This window comes from Oryzias latipes, chromosome 5 (assembly GCF_002234675.1).
Source record: "Oryzias latipes chromosome 5, ASM223467v1".
Lineage (NCBI taxonomy): Eukaryota > Metazoa > Chordata > Actinopteri > Beloniformes > Adrianichthyidae > Oryzias > Oryzias latipes.
The window spans coordinates 18,262,808-18,283,579 of record NC_019863.2 but is presented as its reverse complement, the minus strand read 5'-3'; the positions used below and the strand labels follow the sequence as shown (position 1 = coordinate 18,283,579).

The 20,772-nt window shown below is 38.6% G+C and overlaps 1 protein-coding gene across 1 annotated transcript in view; it reads right to left on the bottom strand.

Annotated features, from left to right (window-relative positions):
- rims4 (regulating synaptic membrane exocytosis 4) overlaps positions 1 to 19,825 on the bottom strand; it is a 40,696-nt gene extending 20,871 nt beyond the window's left edge. Inside the window, exon 1 of the mRNA XM_023955035.1 lies at positions 18,615 to 19,825. Within this exon, the coding sequence (XP_023810803.1) occupies positions 18,615 to 18,711 (97 nt within the window). The 5' untranslated portion in view covers positions 18,712 to 19,825. The remainder of the gene's footprint in view (positions 1 to 18,614) is intronic.
- Between the last annotated feature and the right edge of the window lie 947 nt (positions 19,826 to 20,772).

Genomic DNA, 20,772 nt, shown 5'->3' with positions numbered 1-20,772 from the left:
TAAAACAATTTCCTTCACAATAGTCAATTGTCAAGCGTGTTCATGAAACCGCATATAGTGCAATCTTGAACCTGGAACGCATGCCCTGTGTGTGCATAGCATTAGTCACACCAGTTGAATTTTGTTTGGTTAAAGATTTCCTGAATCCATTTTAGGTCAGTCAATCGGAAAAAATCAGATCATTCAAAATGAACCAACCTCGATGATGAATCGGATCAGCAACCACAAATTATAAAATTGATCAAACTGTTGTTAAAAAGAATCCTTACACCCCTAATAAATATGCACCTGAACATAAAAAAATGCACATAACCTATTTTTTTTAACAAAATGATCAAACTTGGCTCGTCTTGAGAAATTATCAGTATCAATCCCTTAGTAAAAACAACATTTGTATCGCCATCATTTCTGTTATGCCTAACAGAAATGTCATGCATGGGAGTGGAGGGTTTATAATTTGCACTATTTAGTTTATTTCATACCCTGTAAGGATTAGGGGAGGTTCTAACACATAAAGTAACACGTTCATATATAACAAATATTTTGTTTTAATGTAATGCAGACAGTAAAAAGCGCACTAAAGTCATAGCTTTGTGTGTTGATCTAAATTTTCCACGCTGCCTGGCGCACGCCTGCTGTACAGCAGTGGCTGAGCCTCTTCTTGCCTCCCTGAGGCTTGTTTGGGAAACTGTCCAGTATGGTGGCAGCAGGGACAACATGAGGACACTGACGTCAGGTTTACATTATTTACTGGCATCCTTACTTGCACATTTCCATGTAAGCCAGTCCTTTGAACTGATCAGATTCAGAGCCATTCCAAAATGAGCAAATTTGAAAGCGTTTAAGAAAGCAATATGATGTGCAGACAGAAAGACAAAAACCTCCAGACAGAAGGATAAAGAGGGTGGGACTCCTAAAAATAAGAGGCCGTCTGTCAAGATGTTGAGGCAAAAAACAGATGAGGCTCAAATTATGAGAGAAGTAAGAGATGGAGATTGATTAGCGGAAGAGAAATAGGTGAAAGTTGACAGCACCCATGAAGAGTTACAGGTTTCAGTTTCAGCAGAAGTTCTCCTCAAAACTACAACAGTTATTTAACGCTTCGAAAGACAATTAACACTTCTTATTCATTAAGGAAACATTTGACAAGATACCTCAGTTAACAAGAACGATGAGTTCTAGCAACAGCTGCTGTTCAACAAGACATGAGTGTTGTATTTTCACCCTTTAAGCAGCAAGTTAGCAGGTGAACCTTTCCAATGCTTTGTGCTCACAGAAACACAAAGGCTGTTGCGTGTCTGACATGCTGTTTCTGACAGATGCAGAAACGTGCTGTTCCCATGTACGAGTACGTCCAATAGAACACGGAGTAAGGAAAAGTGTGTTTCCAGTATTTTTTATTATATGCAACAGAAGTTAATCTTAGTTGTTGATGTCTGATGATCTTTCCATGCAGCTATATTTTCTGTGTTTATACAGGTTTTACAAAATGTCATCAGGCTGCACTGGAACAAAAAATACTGTCAAATCTGAAATGGACACATGGCATGAAGGATGATGTTAAAGCTGCACTTGGACACATTCCACTGCAGTACGCGTAGAGGATCAGTTTTCTTTTTGAGCTCTTCTGACAGAAGACTGCCGCCAGGACGAATTTAGGCAGAAATATGAAAGGCAAAAAGTGTTTTCCCTTTTCTGACCAGTGACTGAATATTATAGGTTTATCTGTATATCAGCAATCTTTAATCTTTTCATGATTATTTAGCACATGTTCCTAAACTAAAGATGTTAAACTATTAATGGCATCATTCATTTTTTTGCCGGTCAAAAAAAGAGGCTGAGGTTGTGTCCAAATTCCTTCACTGCTCACTACATAGTGCACTGTAAAGTGCATTTGCCATTTTGTAGTGCTGTCTGAATCTACAATTCCAAAATCGAGTTCCCTGAAAATTTCCCAGAAGTCTCTGCAAACAAACCAGTGTGCATCATTGCACACTAGATTGGCAAAAATAGACCACAATGCATTGAGTCTGAACAATTTTTGCCCAAAAAATGTTTTTAAATTAATTTTTTAAATAAACCATCAACGGCTTTATCTTCAGAAGACGGTAGATTCATAATGAATCAATTCATAATGATTGGTGCAAAATGCTGTGACATCGATGACGTCATATTTGCCATTAAAAAAAAAAAAAAAGTACCAGAAGTGAGCACGGTGTCCAAATTGCTTTTAAAATCCAGGGCACTACATAGTCCCGCACTATGCAGTTTTTTAGTAATCAGGGATTAGGGTGGGAATTTGGATTCAAATCGTTGTGGATCAGGAGCAAACAAAAATATGTTAAATAAAAGCTAATTTGTGACATACGTAATACCATTGGCAGGCCACAAACTTTGTTTTCCTCATCTGACCTGGCATTTGGCTCAATACAGCTGGACAGCTCCTGTATTGCTTGCCATTTTTCTTACAGCGGCAATATTAGGTGTGAGGTGCTGTAAGATAGCAGGAGAGCTTGTAAACAGAGAGCTCTCAGCAATGGGATGGGGAAGTGGGGCAGGGTTGTTCCTAGAAAATTTCCTGAAAAAAATGACAGTTTTTTATTTTATTTAGGCTAAATCCGCATAGTCTTAATTTAAAAAAACACTGTGAACATTTTCAAAATAGACCAAAAGATGATCGGAGTAGTCTCACTTACCATTCTTTTTTTCCATTATTTTTTTTTATAACTATGGTAATCAAAGTAGCTCATTCAAAGCACAGTAATTTTACTTTGGTTTCTCTGTTTCTGCAATTTCTGTAAAAAATATAGAGTAAGTTATGCTGAATCTGTGCAGTGGTTACTGGAGAAAAATGGAGAATCTACAATTTTAAAAGCGGCATAATCCTAATAAAAGACCACTGGGAACTCTTTCAAAATGGCTCAAAAGATGATTGGAGTAGATCTTTTATATATGGCTTTCAGTAGTTTCCCCAGGCAGTTCCATCTAGACCCTAAACTAGGACTCCAGGTAATTGCAATTAAAAAAACATTGACTTACATATTTTGCATCCAACTCTGCAAAGAAAAAAAAGGAAAAACTTGACTAACCAACTTGGAAACAAGAGATTGAAGGCTGACTTTTTCCCCTCTCTAACTTTAGAGCTATGACTGAGTGGTTTCACTGTTCATGCAGAATCAGTTTAACATTGATGTTTCTATTAAAAATAATGTACCACCATTAAACAAAATTCCTCTAACACAGAAAGCACTTTGCACTGAGTCACACAGAGGCACTGTCCTTTATCAAAGCTGACATTGTGGTGATGTCTTTTTGTCGAGGCCTTTATTAAACCTGCAGGGCAGAGAAGAGATATAACAGGTCCAGAGGAAAACAAGGAGCTTTTGACAGAAGTCAAATTTCTCAGTTAGGACATTCGAAAACTGAGATTAAAGAACACCAAGAAGCTCAAGAGGTTTTCGTAAGTTCCAATCTAATTTTAGTTTGATATACATAAACAGCTTTACAAAAACAACTTTTTTATGACCTAAAGTGTTTTACAAGATCATTTTTCACAATGCTGTGTTTTTTTTTGTCCCAGTTTTATATTTTTTCTTTATGTATGCATGGGCATGTAGAGTTTTGAGATCTAAGATTTCACCACCAGATGTCATTGCATCCTTCACACTAGACCCAGAAAACATATTTTCTTTTCTGAAAAAAGGTTGTTTATTTTATTTTGACCTGGTTTTAGAGTAAACCCGTAAGAAAGACTTGACAGAATGAACATGACGTCTCAGCATCTGCAATGTGTGTTTGACTAAAAGGTAACAGATGTGAGATTACAGTTCCCATGTAAAAATTCAACTTAGTTTTAGTTTATTCAAGAATGTGCCAATTCACTACCATCATGCTGAAGCCGAATTCACAGGACCACCATCTTGTAGGAGCTCAGTGGCCTTGTGGTAGAATGTCCACCATGAAGCTAGAAGGTCGTGTAGTTCAAATTCACAGCCAAGTCACACTAAAGACTAAGATTGGGACCCAATAATTGATACTCAGCAGTAAGGGTTTGGATTCAGGGATTAAACCATCAAATGGTTCCTGTGTCTGCAGCTCAACGCTTCCTTTGGGGATGGGTTAAATACAGAGAACACATCAAGGTGGGTGACAACTAATAAGATTTTTACTTTAACAGAAACCATAAAAAACATCAAACTAGGACCAAATGTGAAATGGAATCCATCAAATCCATTGGATATCAACACATCCATGATATTTTATACGGAGCCTGTGATATGACATGGGTAAAAAAAGAAGAAGAAGAATTTGTTTGTAATTTCGTTCCCACGGAATAATAATTTATTCCCAAGAAATAATCGTTCGTTCCCACAAAATAAGTAATTTGTTCCCACGACATAATAATTAATGTGATAAGTCCTTTATAAACACGGATGTGAGCAATACTTGGATTTACAGCAAATACCTTCACATTTCTGTCAGTGTATATCTTATTACAGTGCATGGTAGACACGGAGGATGTGTAGAGATATATTTATTTTTCAAAAGCTCTACTACAGCATCGGTTATCGCGTCTCCATGTCTGGATTCCTTCACAGTCTCTCCTGGTACGCTCTCTGTCCTGCCACAAAAACCACTACTTTCGTGTCTCTGTGACCTGCATTAATTCAAGAGGGGAAAAATAAAAACAAGAATCAAACTAGGGGATCTATTCATTGATGTCTAGATGAAGATAAGAAAAATGTCATAAAATTTTGGATGCCCAAGCTTGCTGCTTCCCCATACCGCAGCGGTTCTCCGTCTGCCGGCCAGCCAGCTGCATTTGAAAATTTTACATTTGTTGTTATAAGACTTCTACACATTCTACACAATAACTGTCTGAAACAGACATAAAAAAGTAGAGATTCAAAAAAGTCAAGGATCAGAGGGCATAGTCTAATGTGAACATGAATGTGTGGTCAGTGAAGCAATTAGAGTCAGCCACAAATGTCTCCTACTCATAGTTGTATTAGTCAGACTAGTACAACGTCATAAAACTGAAGCAAAGGTCTTACTTATAGGTTAGCAATGATGTACGGGCACCAAGGAGGCTAAAGGACTCAACTTAAATCATTAACACTAAACAAAGATAAAAAGTAATGCAAGTTGCCCTTTTTTAAAGTTTTTCTTTTTCTTATGAATACTTTAAAGTAATAAATAAGAATCAGCAACAGATAAATGTGGACAGAGAAAACAAAACTCGGCTTTGGCTCCTCGCCAGTCGTTACAATAGAATAAAACTTTATTGATCTTACAAAGGGAAAATTACCTTGTTACCAAAACTCCATTAAATATAGCACATAGATAATAAATAATACAAAAAAAATACACATACTAAATTGATAACTAGAGTTAATAGCTTGACTTCAGAGGCAATTCTTTTAAAGAAAAGCCTTAGACATTTTAGTAGCTTCACCACCTTTTAAAGATTCCAGTAATTTCGGTTTAGAAGAAATAAACACTTAACGCAAGGTTTTGAGGAATCATTGGTAATCGTTTGGTCTCATTCATTCCCTATGGGAACTATACTAAGCTATACTAACGCTTGGTACCAAAAGTAATAGCACACTTCTCACAAGGGAGCTTTAGAAAGTATTTTTGATTGCATCTTGATAGCTGCTTTCACCTTGGAGGAGAAGCGTGCCAAAAATCCTATTATACTCAAGTTGTAGTATAATTAACATTTCAGCAATCAGACAATAACTATTTTCCAGTGTCTATGAGGCATTGTAGAGTCTAATAGCTTACAGGAAGAAAGACCAGTGAAAGCGATTCTTCCTACCAGAGAGGTGATAAAGTCTCAAACTAAAGGAGCTCCACAGAGCACATGGTCTCATGCAGAGGATGATGATGAAGAGGATCGTCCTTGATGGATTCCTGTTTCTGTTGCATCATCTTCTTCATTCATTCCACCTTTCTTGTTTGTATGGCATTTCTGTCAGAAAATCTCCAGTAGGATGCATCAAAAATTAAATTGCATGATGATTAATCTTTGCTTTTGGCAGTACTAAAGATTGCAACAATGAGTTGTTCCATCCCTACTCTCTTCAAGCTTCACTTGCAGTTAGCTCAAAATCAAGTGCTCAGACTCAATTGCCTTGCCTTGCAAAGTTATCGTCTTTTAATGGGATGTTTACCTGTCCTTTTCCTATCCCTGCCACCACACTAGAAGGTTGTGCTGTTCTCTGTGAGATACATAGTGCCTAAACATTTGTACTAACATCATGTCCTAAATTTAGTAAATACCAGCTCAATGAGCCTTTGCAAAGAAACACTTCTGGTAGGAAAAGTGAAACTGAATGTGAAGGAGCTGATAGCTGAATCTTCAATATTTTCCGGTCATTTGTCACAAGCAGGGAATTTTATGGAGGCACAAGTCTTCTGAACTTAGCAACGACTAACGTTAAGATCATGTCATCAAGCAAAAACTTAACGGTAACTGTTGTGTTCTTGACTGTGTTCCAGATAAGCTCTTTGAGAATCAGCCTGCATCTTGCTGAACAACCACCCACATCAATTACCTATAAACTGGTGCTTATGGAATAGTTTTTTTGTCTTTTTTTTAAATCTTAAATGCAGCTTAGATATCCACTTAAGCAGCACAGCTTTCTGCTTGATCATCTAAAAGGGAACGTTAGCAGCAGTAAAATGTGATTAGGAAATTAGAAATACATTGCAAAGTGCAACTAAGAATAAGCCTTTCAAAGAAAATGTAATCACATAACAGGAGAATTTGCGAGTAACAATTAAACAGCCCAGTGAGGTTTTCATAGTTCTGTTCATCATTAAAAGTTTGCCTTGAGTTGAAAGGAGTAATTTTTACAAAAATTAATTTGATGAAAAAAGTATACGTCCCCTATGCTTCCTGTCTGAGTATATAAAGGGCTATGAAGGAGTGAAGAGTCATAAAAGAGTAGAAGAAAGGAAAAGAGAAGAAAAATGATACACAAAAAGGAGGAGTTAGGAATAAAACAGTTTGTGCAAAACTATAAAAAGAGAAAATAAAAACGGGATGAAAAAAATAGGGTTAGGAGGTGAGAGTCCAGAGGGCCAATACGGAATACATTTTGTGGCGTTGCTTCTGGTTTTGTACTAAAAACTTTTGATCTGTTGCAAATCTGTGACAAGAATTTTCTCTAGAATGAAAAATTGTTAAATATTAATAATTATAATCATTACTTTGCAGTATTTTTGATGGAAATAAACTTTGGCTGCTATAAGTGCTGCAGCGGAGGATCTGTGAGATCTGCAACCATCCTCAACAACTGATTTTGCTTTCATAGCCTAACTGGCCAATGTATGTAAAAGTCTAACTTTGTTTAAATTGCTGTCAGTATTACTATTGTACATTTATGAAATGGTACCCTGGAAAAATAGCAAGCACTGAGGTGAAAAATAATGGAGATTCTATTAAGAAACTATATAGATTATGAACCTTTAAAGAATAAGGTGACTCCAATTCCAAAAAATGGCGTGAAGTGACCCGAACTATAACACATGGATGCCAATTAGTAGCTGTCAATAACCATTGTTACATTCTTGCCCATAAAGGACAGTTCTTTCCAGAAAAACTGGTGGTGTCACTATGTGATTTTTAGTGGCATTTCCTTCTTTCTTGTCAAGCTTTGCCTGGACAGTGTCACCAGGTCCAGGACGTCCATCATCCACAGCAGTCTTGAGTTCTGTTAATGATCCTTGGTGTATGAGAGGTTGTGTCCAAACTCCTTCACTCACTGCTCACAACCTACTGCACTATATAGGGCTTTCACCATCATGTAGGGCTCTCCGAATCTACAATTCTAAAATCCAGGGCCCAAGAAATTTCCCAGAAGTCTCTGCAAAAAGTCTCATCAAAGCTCACTAGATGCATTGGGTTTGAACGATTTTTCATCTGAAAAAAACCTTCTTTTATATTTCTTTTATAAACCGTCCAATGTTTCATCATCAGAAAAGAGTGGATTCATAAACAGTCTTCGCAAAATGTTTTACGTTTTTAGTAGAAAAACTGGTGGGGTCATATTTGCCCCTTTATATAAAACAAAGAAAAAGTAATGAGCATGGTGACCAAGTTGACCTGTGATTATTTGCTGATTTGACTTGGAAAACATATTTGTGTGTAGTAACAGAAATTTTAATCTGCTGGTCACTTTATAAAACTTTGGCAGGTGTGTTCTTGATAAACATTGCGCCAAGGATTGTAGCAGTAGCTATGCTAATCTAGGAACTAATATAAATTCAAAATAGACACCAAATATCTACAGTAATCTTTTATTCTACTCTGTGAGGGGACCGTGGGCCTTGGATACTCAATACTACTCTGGGTCTTCTTTTTCTTGTGCCTTAGTAGTAAAGCTATGAAAGAAATGCAGATAAACAGCAGCTTTTCAAAGAGAAATGATCAGAGAAAGGATAAATAATTATATTGTTTACATAATTACTCAAAAATCAGATAAATCTTGATAAAACAGATGTGAATAGATAACTGAAGATTACAAAAAGGTTTGCTGAATTAAGAGTTCTAAATAGATTAAGTCTCATATCTGTAAAAAAAACAAAAACATTTACCATCTTATATTAAAATGAAACCTTTGGTTTTTTAGGAAGTAAAATGCCTTATTTTATTGTTCTTTACCATTAGAAAAACGATGAAGGAGCTGTCAGCAAAGACAATCGAGTGCCGCTGACAAAGCTTGTCGGATCAACTTGTTCCAATTGCCTCCTGCAGTTTTGCTGTCATTACCACACAAAGAATGGCTGTTAACCAGCTGCGCTGCTAAGAATAAAATCACACCTCATTCATTATGTATTGATGCGTTTGAGGAGGCAGCTCTGAGCCTCTTGTCTGTCTTTGTCTCCACTTGAGGCCTCTGCGAACTTGACTTCCTGCTCTCAGGCTGCCATTGTTATTAGAAACACATTCTGCAAACTTCAACATGAAATAGTTTAATATGGTAACATACAGTGTAAAAGAAGTCTCATAATAAAAAAGGCTTTTCTTTCTATTGTCTGCTGTCTATTGTATACTGTTGTAGTGTATACTGTTGTTTGAATTAGATCTGATTTAGTATTTTTTTGTGTGTGCTACATTTAAGTAAACCTTTCCAATTCAGGGCTCCACAATGGTGCACTGGTTAAGAAGGCTCATGGTTCGAATTCCAGCTGGGACCTTTCCGTGCAGAGTTTGCGTTCTCCCTGTGCATGGGTGGGATTTCTCCAGCCTTGCCATAATCCAAAAACCTGCTTCATCGGTTCTTTTATTAAATTAATAAAAATTGTTTTCCTAGTTTTTATGCTTATTTTTTATTTGCTATATTTGGGTTTTTCAATCAAACCAGTTGTGAAAAAATGGTTTTGTAGATTCTGCTGGTTCTTTTTCCAGCATGGAAAAGTTGATGGCAGGTTTTTCTTTTTTGTTTTGTTTTTGTTAGAGAAAAAACATGTTTCTGTTGAGATTTTTGGGTTTTAACAACCTAAGAAACCTGAACAGTCTGTTCATCTTTTCATATTTGCTTAAAGATCCACTCTGACCATCTTTTGATCTAATTGTAAATGCATTCTTTTAATAATGATTATGCTATTTTTAACCTAAATCAAAAAACCTGTCCTGTTTTCCAAGGGCATATTTTCTATGGGGCGGGAGGAGTTCATTAGAAATTTATGATGGTGCGGAGCAACCCCGCCCCCTTCCCCATTGCTGATAGTGAGTTCAGCGATAGTGAGTTATAGCGTATTTCCTATGTCACAAAATAGCTCTTTTACCATTAGCAAACTTGGAATGTTGGTGCTGAATGTTCTTTACTCGAGTCCTTCATCATCTGAAAAATCTCTCAAGAACATGTTATAAACACCAAAAACACATTTTTCATTGGATCAGGTCTTTAATGTGTATACTTTCTTTTTTTGTCTTTTAGTTTGGAAATAAAGTTTTTACAAATCACTGTTAAATCTGCTACAATTACTGCTTGCCTGTGTTGAAAAGGTTTAGTCAGATGCAGCTGTGGACTGTCTTACGCGTTAATCATAAACGTAAGCATGACCGTAGTTACCTGCAAAAAACTGTTTTGTTTTGAGCCATTCAGCATTAAGGAGAGGAACCAGCAGTATTGCAAATTTCTGTCTCCTCGATTGCATCCAGATCACAGCAAATGCACAGTTTTGCAAATGAACACCTGCACCACCTGCTCCTCCCTCCTCTTCCTCCTCCCTATAGAATAGACCTCCTTTTAGCAGCCCATTTTTTACCCCTGACTTTTCTAGGTCGTTTCTCCAAATCAGAGACGCTCAGAGACTTCTTCTCCTTCTCCCCTTTTTTCTTGTCTGCATTATAAGTCCTATCTCTGACACAGCTCCCTGCATCTTTTGGCCTCTTTCTTTGGCCCTATACATCATTAGCCACATTTGCAGCAGTCCCGTGGGACGGAACCTTTACACCACATTATGCTCTTTCCATCCTGATGTTGTGCTGCTTATTAATGTGTTTATGTGCTTTTCTTTCAACTGTCCTCTGCCTTCCCCACACGTGCCCACTCTGTGAAAGACTTGACACCAGAAAATAAAGAAAAAATACAGTAAAATAAGTTTTAAAAAAATAAATAGATTGGAGAAATGGGACATACTGAAAAAGTAGATTACAAGCCAACAAGCAAAATGAAAGAAATAAATGGGTTTCGCCAATGCTTTTTATTAAAACTCTATTACCTCCTTTTTGTCCCTTCTTTCCCTGACGTCACGATATGTTCTTTGCTGTGGATCAGGTAAAAAGTCAGGCATGAACCTTCTAGTGTTCACAAAATGGGGATTGAGTGAACGGGACAACCAAACCTAAAATAGCAAGATGAGATCAATGACTGTGTCAAGCCAAATATGCCTAAGCACAAGACGGCAGAGATGAAGTGCAATAAAATTACTATTTTTGTGTTGTTGATTGATTGCAAAAAATAAATAAAAATAAAACAGTACAAAACACTAAAAAACTTTATAAAGCAGGTGCGCTAGTTGATAGTAAAACGATTGTGTTTGGTGTTGTCAAAAATGTTCCTGAAAATGCAGACACACGTGGGCATAAACAGGAAAAATAAAACTTTTCTGCAATTGTCATGGAAAGGTGGAGGTTTGGGAAGCCTCAAAGGCAGCAGATGGGACAAAAACTTGAGACATAAGGTAAACAAGTAGGTTAGAAGGCCATTGTGTAAAGTAGGATCCTGCGACTCTCAATAAACAAAAGGCAAGGGGAGAAGCAACCCAATGGCCACCTCAGTGCAGAGAAAGAAATGGCATGTCTGCACGTGCAATGTTTTCCCAGCTAATATATAAAAATAATTTAACAGAAGGTATTACGTGCAATTAGAAGTGTCCTAACTTGTTATTACATCCAAACGTACACCAAACCTTACCCATTCATGATACTTTTAGAATGTGTGTAGCATTAATGTAAAGTATGTACATATTTTGTTTTGTTTAAGTTGTTCCTCCTTATTAAGTTTTTATTCTTCTGGCACTTTTTACTGTACAACGTAGTAGCTGTTCCACCAAGGCAGTCTTCCCCTTGTGGGACCAAAAAGGTCATTCTTATTCTTAACTTTGGGAAAAAAATTGTCGTTGAATTCATAAATATTATTGGTTTTGTAATTGGTAAAAATGTGACCAGAAATAAAATAATTTCCTGAGACCGGACCTAAAAATATTGTAAAACAGTTTTTAAACAACTCCTTGAGATGTGATGCGGTTGCCTCTGGTTTTATGTCACTAATGCAAAATCTGCAATAAATTCTTCTGTAAACAAAACTGGAATTAAATTAAAAGATGAGATTCAAATATACTGTGTAGTTTTTCTTCCCCCTTTTCCATATCATTATATTTCATGTCTAAATAGGAATCTACTATTTAGACGTTTTGTTGTTTGCTCAGTTCTGTAAAACCTCCCACTGCATCTTTGGGGTGCATGTTACATTAGCATGTTTGTAAATGCTTCTGCTTTTGCAAATTTTACTAAAGTAAAATATCTGTTTGACCACTGTCTAATGTTTGATACGAAACCTTTCAAACAAACGCAAAAAAAATGAAAGAAAATGGAGGAAATTCACCATCCCCCAGTGATGACCTTCCACTAGGAATCGTTCTTCTCTCAAATGAGCAGAATCCAGACACTTGTTTGAGTCAGAGCATAAAATGGACAAACTGATGGGTGGCTGAATGAACATTCACTCTGTTTTTGTGGTGCCGTAGAAGTGATGTCTCGCATCCTGTCTGTCACTTGCCAATCTGACACCTGAGCTGCTAGATAACACATACAGAAGGCTGTATGAGTAATCCTCAGTGAGGTGTATGTTGTATTCAGTCTTCTAATATCCATCTAACACAAGAAAAACCATCCAAAACCTAAATTTTTAAACCCTGCTCTGCTTGATACATAAGGAATTGCATTAGGGTTTAATACATTGGACCTCAGTTTGTGCTGTTGTGTCAAAAGGGGCTGTACACTGCTGCTGCAACAGTCAAATTTCCCAGCTTAGGATCAAATAAATACCCATTAAAAGTGTGTTTTTGGTTTTTATAACATATTTCTGTGGCATTTTTGATGCTGGAGGGTACATATAAAAGAAATTAAGCTTAAAATTGCATCTCTGAGTATTTTTTTAATCAATTCATTGTGAATCAGGAGTAGAAGAAGAAAAAATGTTGGAAAAACCTTGTAATTCTTACATAATGCTGCTCCACTCCATTCTGATACGTCCACAGGGGCTGGAAGTGTGTAAACAGACAGCTTAGTTTTTCTATGTGTTCACCTTAAAGTTGACTCGATTTAGTACTGTGATCCCATATATCTTCCCATATATCTTTTCTTCAAGATTTTTGAAAAAGAAAAAAGTTACGGGTAACAGGAAGGTAGGGCGGGGTTGCTCCACCCCAACGCTCCCGTCCACAACTCAGACGCAAATTTCTAATCAACTCCCATCACTCTGCAGAACTGTCCTAGAAAATAACTCAAAACATAAAAGGAAGACCCAACTGGGAAAGCTTTAGATTAACATTGGACTGGGAGTTTAAGTAACTTTGTCTTCTCTCGAAGGCTTTCTCCAAGAAATTATGCAGTGTTGGACTAAGGCCGAATCCTGATTCTCCCCCTACTCCTACAGCTTATCCTACCCCTACATTTCGCCCTACATGAGGAGAGTTATGGAAAAACAGTGTCTTCAAATTCAGACATTACTCCCACTCGATGAAGTCATCAATAGTCGCTGATCAACTACATTAGCGCAGAGCTGCTAGCGCTAATGTTTTATAACATCGGTTTTATAACTCTAAAACAAAAAGTCATTACTTACAATTTAATATAAACTTCCTTGTTTCAGAGCACACCCATATGAAGAAAAGCACTTCTCGTCTGCGGCACAGCGCAACACCCTCGCGGCAGAGTTTTAGCCCTTAAAAAAACAATTTTCGGACAACCCTACCCCTTAAGGAGCCATAGGGGAAAGGGAAGAATTTGAATTCGGCCTAAAACTGCCCAAGCAAACAGTGAGATGAATGAAAGGGAAAAACTAAAGTTAGTGATGCAATATTATACTAAGACAGCAAGACACTAAATAAATGAATTCTTTTCTCTTTGTGTTTTTTTTCCTAAATGAGGTCATCCACAACTCAGGCTGTCTTGCTAAACACAGAATGCAAGAAAGATTTTAACCCTTGTGCTATCCTACGGGGTCAAGATGACCATTGACATGTTCTCCCTACCATGACAAAGGTGGATAAAGGTGAACGTGTAATCCATGGAAAACCAGTGAAGATCACAAATCATTGAAGAAAAAAGGTTCAGCGCACTGTCTAGTGGGTCACTCCCAATGTCAAAGTGCCTAGAATAGCACAAGGGTTAAACTGAGCAAAAGTAAATAATATTTGCAAAGCATGTTTTCTTTTCAGATACTTTATTTATTTGACCCATCTCCTGGGGGAGTGGTGAGCTGCAACTGTGAGGAACAGGAGGCAAAAGCATTAAGGGTCTTGCCTAAGGACCCTCACCAAGTGATGTTAACTATTCACCATTGATATGGTAATTGCCCCCAGTACCATTGTTTCTTCCCCTCCGGGAATCGAACCCTGGATTCCTGCATGGTAGCTTCTCACCTTACCAACCGTGCTACTCAGCCACTTGGTTCTTGCTCTGTGTTTTTTTTAGGTTATCTTTTGGGTTCAGGTCATGTTCAGCTTTCACTGTTTCTGCTTCCGCCATGTTGTCGCCAGGTTTAAATTTGTAATCATCAAAGCCACTTCCTGTTAGTTGATTGCTCTTCAATGGGTTTTTAGTGTGTCTTGGGCAGATTGTGCTTTCCTGAGTTTTTTTTTCATTATGATGAGGTTTGGGTTTTACTTTTTGTTGAGTCATGTTTTAGTTCTTTTATGAAACCCTAACTCAATTTGTGGAAAAAAAATCATTGAAATGAGGCCAAACAATCCCCACCATATTTTAATATGTGCCCATAAATGACCCACAGATTACGTGACAGAATCTTTGTTAAACATGGCACACTACATCTGAAAACAAGCAGCTAGAATTGCATAAACACAAGAATAAATGCTCAACTGAGCAAATATTTCTTAGTAGTTTTATTGCAATTGTCCTAAAACCTTGTTAACATGAAACTTTTACTCTTTTTCCATCTTCAGTAGATAGACATTTTTTATTGACGTAAAGGTTCATTCTTAACCATTTTGTTACATTTCTTCTCATAGGTAGTTGTACGCCTTGTATTTTAATTATAACTTATAAAGCACAACTATATTTGATAAAAAAAAATGTTGATGGTCTCTAATCTATTGCACTCATTTACTGTTTTCCTGTGTAACGTTTACTGTTCACATTGATAACGCATGTAGGTGAGAGACTTTACTCATGTAAGAGTAATGTTGGTTTCCGTCTTTAAGGAGGCTGCAGAGTTGTTGTTATAGGTTTGTAAACTTGGATACATTGGGGTGATTTTTGCTAAAATCTCCCTAAAAAGACAACATGTGACTGGACTCTAGGTAGAAGGCAAAGCCAACAACATTCTACAAATTCAGTGAAGAAGCTGAACTAACCTTCATCAAGTCTGTAAGAGAGGTTGGTTTAAGACTGGAGTACCAGTCATTTATTGCTCTGTGTGTTTTAATAACTACTGAATTTGTTTCTCTGATGAAGGTTGATAATCTGCCCATTGGACAAACACAGATGTCAAATGCAAATATTGTTTTTGCACCAGCTGTTAACAAGATTCACACCCAATTCAGGTTCTGGAGGGACCACATGTGCTGAAGTGTAAAGTCTGCTTTGTCGCATGGGTCTAAAAAGAATCTTTACAAGCAAGAACTGTGCCTTTTTTACTAATGGCTTCTCTACATCAACACCCTGTAACTTTAGCTCAGGTAGCTTGTTAACATAAGTGTAGAAAATGTGTCTCAAAGTTGAAATATTCCAACTTGTAGCTGTCTTTTTATGTTGGCCATGTTACATAGCTAACTGCTAGTGCGTGCCCCCAAAACACTACCTTTGTACTGCTTAACCATAGACCTCTACTACACTGGAGGATAGTTAAATATTGTTTTTACAAATCTAACCACCTACAGCACATAACCTCAGTAAAAGATGCAGAGAAACTGGAAAGGTCTCTGTGCGTTACGGACAAGGTTGATGAGATTCACTTGATGCCTGTTACCCTGAGGTCATTAGACAACAGTGCATTACTCATCCATATAATTGTGTCAATGACATGACTAAGCAGACGGAAAAAAAACATGAATAGCAGACATTTTTCATACAAATCTGACTAACTGGCAAAAACAAAGTTCTAGTGATGGTTACATGAGGATCAAACGTGCCGGCGTGAATGCCTCTTTGTTCACAAAAAAGGCAAAGCTGTATAGGTTAAAGCTAATATTTGGAACGTTTTTTTCAGAGAAACGTTGAGATAGACAGGAAGAGTGACAGAATTAACCTGCAATCATGCTTCTATTTAGCTACAGTCAGCAACAATCAGAAGTCTTATTAACATTTAATTAGTCTGAGATCCACAAACCAGCGCCTGCCGCTCCGCTCTGATTACTTCATCTCCGCATAATTGTGGCAACGTTAAGTGTTGGGCCAGAGTAAGTACAATCCCTGGTTTGGTCAATTGTTCTCTGGACAGCAGTTTAATTTGGACTAACAGATTAACAACTGGTGGATAACTGAGTTTTTTTATGTCTCACTAAAGAACCAGGCTATAACAAAGTTCAGATTTGTACTTCAGAAGCCCATGGAAGCACCATGATTCTTTTTTAAATAAAAATTGTTATGCTTTGTATTGCTCTCCTGCTGTGTGAATCTACACTGTCTGGGCTTCTGCTACAGGACAGATGGCCTCAGGTTTGTCGGCAGTTTAACTCTGAGAACAAAAGAAATAAGACTTGGCTGCAAAATGAGCACTAAAATTAGCCGTCCATGTTCAAATGTGAATGATTGCTATTATGCACCACGGTGATGGACTGAGCACTCACTCACAATATTGGTATGGGTTTCAACAAAACCCTGTTGACCAATCACAGCGATGCAAGCATGCATGCCAAAACCTGCAATCACACATATCTATCAAAGATCTCTCTGTGGATTTGAACAGGAAAGATAATCTACTGCAGTTTTCCCATTTAGGATTAGTGAGACAGGAAAACAGCAGTAATGTAATGCAGCAACGTTGCAAGTCCAGATCAAAGAGCTTTACGTCAGCACATGATTCAAATTTGTGGAAAAGCTAGATTCTGCCTTCACAGATTTAAAGAGAAACATGCACTTTCGTGCAGAGGGTCTTTGTTGTTCACGTGCGATAGGACTGAGATTAACCTCAGACCATTAGAGGCCATAATTGACTCTGGTAATTAAAGTGACATTGGGTTTTCATAACCTGACATTCAGTGAGTCTGACATATAAAGGCTTCCACTGTGTAGACTCCAACTTTGCTAGAAAATAAACCACTAAAAGGGGCAGCTCATTTTCTAAAAATGGAGAGGAACTGGTCAGAACTTATAGAGTCTTTCTGTCATCATTTTCCTCATTGGGATGTTTTTAAAAGCAGAGGATGTACTTCCTGCGGCAGTTGAAGAAAGCCAGGCTGCCGGCCCAGATGATGGTGCAGTTCTACACGGCCATCATAGAATCCATCCATACCTCCTCCAGCACTGTGTGGTACACCGGAGCTACAACCAGTGACATACAAAGACTGCAGCGTATTGCGTGTTCAGCTGAGAAGGTGATTGGCTGCAGTCTTCCATCTTTCTAGGACCTAATTGTCTCCAGAACCCGGGGGCGTGCAAGTCGGATAGCAGCCGACCCTTCTCCACCTGGACATGGTCTACTTGAACCACTCCCTTCGGGCAGGGGGCCAGGGTCCATCCAGACCAGAACCTCATGATACAAGAACAGTTTCTTTCCCTCTGCAGTCAGATTCATGAACACTTTTTAACCCTTGTGCTATCTTAGATGACCCTACCCTTACATTGACGTGTTCTCCCTACCATGACAAAGGTGGAAAAACATGGAAAGATTTCATGTAATCCATGGACACCAGTGAAGATCACAAATCATTGAAGAAAAAAAGGTTCAGCGCACTGTCTAGTGGGTCTAGATGACCCAACTCCCAATGTTAAAGTGCCTAGGATAGCACAAGGGTTACTCCCTCCCCCCTTAAACTTTTCACTTATATGTCCAGTTACCAGTCCTTTACCTGCACCTTCTTGATCCTCTGCTTGCACTATTTATTTCTATTTATTGTTCTGACCATTGTGTTATTTTTTATTTTGCTTACTGTTGTTCATTTTTATGCCTAAGTGTTGTGGCACATTGGCTCCGCAGCAAATTCCTACTCTGTGAAACTGTTTTGTTCACAGACAATGGCAACAAAAACCCTTAAATCCTTGAATCCTTTCTTTTTAGCCAATCAACAATAGGTATGATTCAAATCTCACTCTGTTGTCATTCAAGCAAATAAAGCCAAGTTAATTTTATTCTATGTTAACAGGTGTGTGTTTCTGCATTCAAAAACTCTCGTATTGGTGGATAGCCACGCACCATTTTAAAACCGTTTTCCGGTTCTATGTTCAAAGCGCTCTGCAATTGAACACAAGTTAAAAGTTAAACTAGGTCAAACTTGGGAAACTAGGTCTGATTTGGGAGTAACGTATGGATGGCGTCCCTTTTAATTCACAAAAGTACCAACTGTTTGAAAACTGATCATGGAGGAGAAAGTAATAATTGCTGTTTGTTCCTGGACAGAATGATTTGACACCAAGTCAGTCATATATTTTAAAAGAAAATGCCCAAAGCAAGATTACCATATTTGCATTTCAACACCAGGGGCTCAATGCATGTTCAAGAATGAGCATTTAGCGCGTTCTTGAATGTGCGTCACATGCACAGTGTCTGTAGCTTTGCATGTAAAGGTATCAGTTATGCAGGAGGAGCTGACAGATCCTTTGTGTCTTGTGACTTACATATTTTGAAATGGATCTGATCATACGGTTTTGTATGAGTGTATGTGCATGCATAAGTATTTTTCTGGCTCCAACTTACCACCATCATCCTCGTCGAAAGAGTTCATACATGGAAAGTAGATGGCGAGAGCCTCAAAGGACGCCGACAGGCTGATCCGGCTCTGCGACCTCTCCATGTAGAGGCCAGACGTCGGGCCCGGGTCGGCCGGCTTGGCCAAGCGCGGCTGGGCATTCTTCACGCGAAGTACGGCTCGCGGCGTCTTGGACGGCTGAGAGCTGCCCCCCACGGCAGATCCACCAAAAGAAGAATCAAGGAAGAGCCAGGGACCTTCACACCAACTGGTGCAGAAAGTCACTCACGGGTGTTTGCAGCGCAAGTGTAGGTGTCAGAAAGGCTCTAATGTTGTTCTTTTCTGGGTCAAACAAGACTTAAGATGCACCATGGGTGCAAAAACCATCTTAGAATTAAGAAAGTGTCAGAGTTTTTGTTTTTTTAACTCTAAACTTTTATAACAGCCGTGTGCCATGGGGTTTAATCTCCTGGTTCCTGTCGTCTCCTTGCTTCATTGTCCTCTTTCTACGTATTAAAGTCGAATAGAGACACTGGTAGATCTTACCTTCTTGATAAACTTAGTAAGCCTATTCCTGCTCATTGACCCAAAAAGAAAATCCTCCAAAAAACTCAGCAGGTCAGTTGGATGTCCTCACTCTGATGTGCTCTCAAGAGCTTTGTGTTCTTCAGCTGCGCTTGAAGGAGGAACCATGTGAGCAGATGCTTTTGGTGGAGCTGGTGTTCACGCCCAGCGCGAGCCGTGTTGCTTCCCAAACGAATTAAAGAATTTTTATCCCGTCATTCAGCATCACATGCTTCCCCTGCTCTGGACAACACTTTTATTTGAAGCAGAGAAACTGGCAGTAATTCCAGGTGCTGCAGATGTTTCCAGTCAGCTCCAAGACCTCAGCTCAGCAGGACTGATGTCAGTTTCAACATCTGCACCTTTAGGCCAATCTGTTGCTTCTGTTTTGAACCCGTCTCACAGTTGTCAGCTGCTGTTGGTGGAATTGTTGGTTAGGTTGCACACCTCCTAGCGGGGTTTGCCGTTTTCCCGTCTCCGTCAGCCTAGTGTTGCTCAGCTGCCGCGTCGATGCTCCGCTGTCTGCTCCTGAAAGGACGGAGCGAGAGATGGAGGGGAGGGAAAGGGAGGAAGAAGCTGCGCTGCTGAACGACTCATTCACTGCCTAGCAGCTCAGACAGACGATAGAGGAAAGAGGGAGGGCAGAGGATGGGAGGAGGAGAGAAGCAGAAGGGAGAGGGAGCAGTTGTTGCTGGCAGTTGCACCAATAAAAAGCTGGGAGGGGGATTCTGGGCGTGGCTTAGTGTCAGTGGAGGTGATGAAGGGCATACAAGTTTATACAGTCGCTCTTTTTCCCTGTCTCCTCGTACCGTGTCACAGACCTTTGTGTTGAGAGAAAATGTTACAAATAAAACCCAGAAGAAGCTCTGCAGGGATGTGACATTTAGGCAGAATGCAGAAAAAAGAATGCCTTGTTAATGGCAACATCTTCTATCTTATCAGAGAAGGTCTTTAGAGAAACAACACAGCAAGGATAAAAGGTTTGTTTGGCAGATTAATTCTTTGTTGTAACATTGTTTCATTGAACGCCTTTTTATTTGCCTTTTAGATGCCCCAAATTTGTAAAAAAATACATTTTTAAAAGTTGTTGGATAAACAGCATTGTGTGTTGTGTCCATAAACAATTTGTCAAATCTTTGTTAACACGTTTGAAGCTGTGATAGAGAGGAGAACTGTAAATAAGCTTGTATCCATAATGGACAATCCAGAGCATCTTCTCCATCCTGTACTTGACGGTCAGTGAAGCGCCTTCTCCAATAGGCTAAGGCAGCTTCGCTGTCACACCAACCGCTTCAGGAGATCTTTCCTACCTCACTCCATTGGACTCTATAACTTGTCATCCATGTGCAATAGATAAACTAGTTTAAGGTCTGTCTGTTTTTTTCTCCTGATGTTTCACGCAATACAACTGTTCTTTTTCAATGATGTTTCTTTCTGATTGATTGTTCTGGTTCTCTGTTGTCATCTATTGTTTGTATGTTTGTATCTTGAGCCTGACGCCAACGCTGTAACAACCCAATTTCCCAAGCTGGGATCAATAAAGCATCTTTACCTTATTTTATCTTATCTTTAATGCCTGAAGCTACGTTCAAATCAAACGTA